This window comes from Ambystoma mexicanum, chromosome 4q, assembly GCF_040938575.1.
Source record: "Ambystoma mexicanum isolate Mex_15411 chromosome 4q, UKY_AmexF1_1, whole genome shotgun sequence".
NCBI lineage: Eukaryota > Metazoa > Chordata > Amphibia > Caudata > Ambystomatidae > Ambystoma > Ambystoma mexicanum.
Window position 1 is genome coordinate 1,208,759,920 of NC_090928.1, and position 5,669 is coordinate 1,208,765,588.

General features: G+C 50.6%; 2 protein-coding genes across 2 annotated transcripts; both read right to left on the reverse strand.

Moving 5' to 3' along the window:
• Window positions 1-808: 808 nt before the first annotated feature.
• LOC138467342 (antifreeze protein Maxi-like) lies at window positions 809-1,462 on the reverse strand. The gene has a single exon (XM_069607311.1). It carries the CDS (start codon window positions 1,460-1,462, stop codon window positions 809-811), a length of 654 nt encoding a protein of 217 aa, XP_069463412.1.
• A 2,199-nt stretch (window positions 1,463-3,661) lies between these two features.
• LOC138467343 (antifreeze protein Maxi-like) lies at window positions 3,662-4,315 on the reverse strand. Its single transcript, XM_069607312.1, has one exon. The coding sequence runs from the start codon at window positions 4,313-4,315 to the stop codon at window positions 3,662-3,664; it is 654 nt and encodes a 217-aa protein (XP_069463413.1).
• Between the last annotated feature and the right edge of the window lie 1,354 nt (window positions 4,316-5,669).

The following is a 5,669-nucleotide window of genomic DNA, read 5'->3' on the forward strand; positions in this document are numbered from 1 at the left end:
GCTGATGCTGCCCCCTTTGCATTAGCAGCATGAGCTGATGCTGCCCCATTGCATTAGCAGCATGAGCTGATGTTCCTCCTTTGCATTAGCAGCATGAGCTGCTGCAGCCTCCTTTGCATTAGCAGGATGAGCTGCTGCAGCCTCCTTTGCATTAGCAGCATGAGCTGCTGCAGCCTCCTTTGCTTTAGCAGCATGAGCTGATGCTGCCCCCTTTGCATTAGCAGCATGAGCTGATGCTGCCCCCATTGCATGAGCAGCATGAGCTGATGCTGCCTCCTTTGCATTAGTAGCATGAGCTGATGCTGCCCCATTGCATTAGCAGCATGAGCTGATGCTGCCTCCTTTGCATTAGCAGCATGAGCTGATGCTGCCCCCATTGCATTAGCAGCATGAGCTGCTGCAGCCTCCTTTGCTTTAGCAGCATGAGCTGATGCTGCCCCCTTTGCATTAGCAGCATGAGCTGATGCTGCCCCCTTCGCATTAGCAGCATGAGCTGATGCTGCCCCCATTGCATTAGCAGCATGAGCTGATGCTGCTTCCTTTGCATTAGCAGCATGTACTGATGCTGCCCCCTTTGCATTAGCAGCATGAACTGATGTTCCCCCTTTGCATTAGCAGCATGAGCTGATGCTGCCCCCATTGCATTAGCAGCATGAACTGATGGTGTCCCCTTTGCATTACCAGTATGTACTGATGCTGCCCCTTTTGCATTAGCAGCATAAGCTGATTCTGCCCCCTTTGCATTGTCATCATGAACTGATGCTGCCCCCTTTGCATTAGCAGCATGAACTGATGTTCCCCCTTTGCATTAGCAGCATGAACGGATGCTGCCCCTTTGCATTAGCAGCATGAATGGATGCTTCCCCCTTTGCATTAGCAGCATGAGTTGATGCTGCCCCTTTGCATTAGCAGCATGAGCTGATGCTGCCCCCATTGCATTAGCAGCATGAACTGGTGGTGTCCCCTTTGCATTAGCAGCATAAGCTGATTTTGCCCCCTTTGCATTGGCAGCATGAACTGATCCTTCCCCCTTTGCATTAGCAGCATGAGCTGCTGCAGCCTCTTTTGCATTAGCAGCATTAACTGATGCTGCCCCCTTTGCATTAGCAGCATGAGCTGATGCTGCCCCCTTTGCATTAGCAGCATGTACTGATGTCCCCCCCTTTACATTAGCAACATGAATTGATGCTACCCCCTTTTGCATTAGCAGCATGAACTGATGTTCCCTCTTTGCATTAGCAGCATGAGCTGATGCTGCCCCCTTTGCATTAGCAGCATGAGCTGATGCTGTCCCCTTTGCTTTAGCAGCATGAGCTGATGCTGCCCCCATTGCATTAGCAGCATGAGCTGATGCTGCCTCCTTTGCATTAGCAGCATGAGCTGATGCTGCCCCCTTTGCATTAGCAGCATGAGCTGCTGCAGCCTCCTTTGCATTAGCAGCATGAGCTGATGCTTCCCCCATTGCATTAGCAGCATGAACTGATGGTGTCCCCTTTGCATTACCAGTATGTACTGATGCTGCCCCTTTTGAATTAGCAGCATAAGCTGATTCTGCCCCCTTTGCATTGTCAGCATGAACTGATGCTGCCCCCTTTGCATTAGCAGCATGAACTGATGTTCCCCCTTTGCATTAGCAGCATGAACGGATGCTGCACCTTTGCATTAGCAGCATGAATTGATGCTGCCTCCTTTGCATTAGCAGCATGAGCTGATGCTGCCCCCTTTGCATTAGCAGCATGAGCTGCTGCAGCCACCTTTGCATTAGCAGCATGAGCTGATGCTTCCCCCATTGCATTAGCAGCATGAACCGATGGTGTCCCCTTTGCATTACCAGTATGTACTGATGCTGCCCCTTTTGAATTAGCAGCATAAGCTGATTCTGCCCCCTTTGCATTGTCAGCATGAACTGATGCTGCCCCCTTTGCATTAGCAGCATGAACTGATGTTCCCCCTTTGCATTAGCAGCATGAACGGATGCTGCCCCTTTGCATTAGCAGCATGAGTTGATGCTGCCCCCTTTGCATTAGCAGCATGAGTTGATGCTGCCCCCTTTGCATTAGCAGCATGAGCTGATGCTGCCCCCATTGCATTAGCAGCATGAACTGATGGTGTCCCCTTTGCATTATCAGCATAAGCTGATTCTGCCCCCTTTGCATTGGCAGCATGAACTGATGCTTCCCCCTTTGCATTAGCAGCAAGTACTGATCCCCCCCTTTACATTAGCAACATGAATTGATGCTACCCCCTTTTGCATTAGCAGCATGAACTGATGTTCCTCCTTTGCATTAGCAGCATTAACTCATGCTGCCCCCTTTGCATTAGCAGCATGAGCTGATGTTCCCCCTTTGCATTAGCAGCATGAACGGATGCTGCCCCTTTGCATTAGCAGCATGAATGGATGCTTCCCCCTTTGCATTAGCAGCATGAGTTGATGCTGCCCCCTTTGCATTAGCAGCATGAGTTGATGCTGCCCCTTTGCATTAGCAGCATAAACTGATTCTGCCCCCTTTGCATTGGCAGCATGAACTGATGCTTCCCCCTTTGCATTAGCAGCATGAGCTGCTGCAGCCTCTTTTGCATTAGAAGCAGTAACTGATGCTGCCCCCTTTGCATTAGCAGCATGAGCTGATGCTGCCCCCTTTGCATTAGCAGCATGTACTGATGTCCCCCCTTTACATTAGCAACATGAATTGATGCTACCCCCTTTTGCATTAGCAGCATGAACTGATGTTCCTCCTTTGCATTAGCAGCATGAGCTGCTGCAGCCTCCTTTGCATTAGCAGCATGAGCTGATGTTCCTCCTTTGCATTAGCAGCATGAGCTGATGCTGCCCCCAATGCATTAGCAGCATGAGCTGATGCTGCCCCCTTTGCATTAGCAGCATGAGCTGATGCTGCCCCATTGCATTAGCAGCATGAGCTGATGTTCCTCCTTTGCATTAGCAGCATGAGCTGCTGCAGCCTCCTTTGCATTAGCAGCATGAGCTGCTGCAGCCTCCTTTGCTTTAGTAGCATGAGCTGATGCTGCCCCCTTTGCATTAGCAGCATGAGCTGATGCTGCCCCCTTTGCATTAGCAGCATGAGCTGATGCTGCCCCCATTGCATGAGCAGCATGAGCTGATGCTGCCTCCTTTGCATTAGTAGCATGAGCTGATGCTGCCCCATTGCATTAGCAGCATGAGCTGATGCTGCCTCCTTTGCATTAGCAGCATGAGCTGATGCTGCCCCCATTGCATTAGCAGCATGAGCTGCTGCAGCCTCCTTTGCTTTAGCAGCATGAGCTGATGCTGCCCCCTTTGCATTAGCAGCATGAGCTGATGCTGCCCCCTTCGCATTAGCAGCATGAGCTGATGCTGCCCCCATTGCATTAGCAGCATGAGCTGATGCTGCCTCCTTTGCATTAGCAGCATGTACTGATGCTGCCCCCTTTGCATTAGCAGCATGAACTGATGTTCCCCCTTTGCATTAGCAGCATGAGCTGATGCTGCCCCCATTGCATTAGCAGCATGGACTGATGGTGTCCCCTTTGCATTACCAGTATGTACTGATGCTGCCCCTTTTGCATTAGCAGCATAAGCTGATTCTGCCCCCTTTGCATTGTCATCATGAACTGATGCTGCCCCCTTTGCATTAGCAGCATGAACTGATGTTCCCCCTTTGCATTAGCAGCATGAACGGATGCTGCCCCTTTGCATTAGCAGCATGAATGGATGCTTCCCCCTTTGCATTAGCAGCATGAGTTGATGCTGCCCCTTTGCATTAGCAGCATGAGCTGATGCTGCCCCCATTGCATTAGCAGCATGAACTGGTGGTGTCCCCTTTGCATTAGCAGCATAAGCTGATTTTGCCCCCTTTGCATTGGCAGCATGAACTGATCCTTCCCCCTTTGCATTAGCAGCATGAGCTGCTGCAGCCTCTTTTGCATTAGCAGCATTAACTGATGCTGCCCCCTTTGCATTAGCAGCATGAGCTGATGCTGCCCCCTTTGCATTAGCAGCATGTACTGATGTCCCCCCCTTTACATTAGCAACATGAATTGATGCTACCCCCTTTTGCATTAGCAGCATGAACTGATGTTCCCTCTTTGCGTTAGCAGCATGAGCTGATGCTGCCCCCTTTGCATTAGCAGCATGAGCTGATGCTGTCCCCTTTGCTTTAGCAGCATGAGCTGATGCTGCCCCCATTGCATTAGCAGCATGAGCTGATGCTGCCTCCTTTGCATTAGCAGCATGAGCTGATGCTGCCCCCTTTGCATTAGCAGCATGAGCTGCTGCAGCCTCCTTTGCATTAGCAGCATGAGCTGATGCTTCCCCCATTGCATTAGCAGCATGAACTGATGGTGTCCCCTTTGCATTACCAGTATGTACTGATGCTGCCCCTTTTGAATTAGCAGCATAAGCTGATTCTGCCCCCTTTGCATTGTCAGCATGAACTGATGCTGCCCCCTTTGCATTAGCAGCATGAACTGATGTTCCCCCTTTGCATTAGCAGCATGAACGGATGCTGCACCTTTGCATTAGCAGCATGAATTGATGCTGCCTCCTTTGCATTAGCAGCATGAGCTGATGCTGCCCCCTTTGCATTAGCAGCATGAGCTGCTGCAGCCTCCTTTGCATTAGCAGCATGAGCTGATGCTTCCCCCATTGCATTAGCAGCATGAACTGATGGTGTCCCCTTTGCATTACCAGTATGTACTGATGCTGCCCCTTTTGAATTAGCAGCATAAGCTGATTCTGCCCCCTTTGCATTGTCAGCATGAACTGATGCTGCCCCCTTTGCATTAGCAGCATGAACTGATGTTCCCCCTTTGCATTAGCAGCATGAACGGATGCTGCCCCTTTGCATTAGCAGCATGAGTTGATGCTGCCCCCTTTGCATTAGCAGCATGAGTTGATGCTGCCCCCTTTGCATTAGCAGCATGAGCTGATGCTGCCCCCATTGCATTAGCAGCATGAACTGATGGTGTCCCCTTTGCATTATCAGCATAAGCTGATTCTGCCCCCTTTGCATTGGCAGCATGAACTGATGCTTCCCCCTTTGCATTAGCAGCAAGTACTGATCTCCCCCCCCTTTACATTAGCAACATGAATTGATGCTACCCCCTTTTGCATTAGCAGCATGAACTGATGTTCCCTCTTTGCATTAGCAGCATTAACTCATGCTGCCCCCTTTGCATTAGCAGCATGAGCTGATGCTGCCCCCTTTGCATTAGCAGCATGAACGGATGCTGCCCCCTTTGCATTAGCAGCATGAACGGATGCTGCCCCCTTTGCATTAGCAGCATGAGCTGATGCTGCCCCCTTTGCATTAGCAGCATGAGCTGATGCTGCCCCCATTGCATTAGCAGCATGAACTGATGGTGTCCCCTTTGCATTAGCAGCGTAAGCTGATTCTGCCCCCTTTGCATTGGCAGCATGAGCTGATGTTGCCCCCTTTGCATTAGCAGCATGTACTGATGTCCCCCCCTTTACATTAGCAACATGAATTGATGCTACCCCCTTTTGCATTAGCAGCATGAACTGATGTTCCCACTTTGCATTAGCAGCATTAACTCATGCTGCCCCCTTTGCATTAGCAGCATGAACGGATGCTGCCCCCTTTGCATTAGCAGCATGAACGGATGCTGCCCCCTTTGCATTAGCAGCATGAGCTGATGCTGCCCCCTTTGCA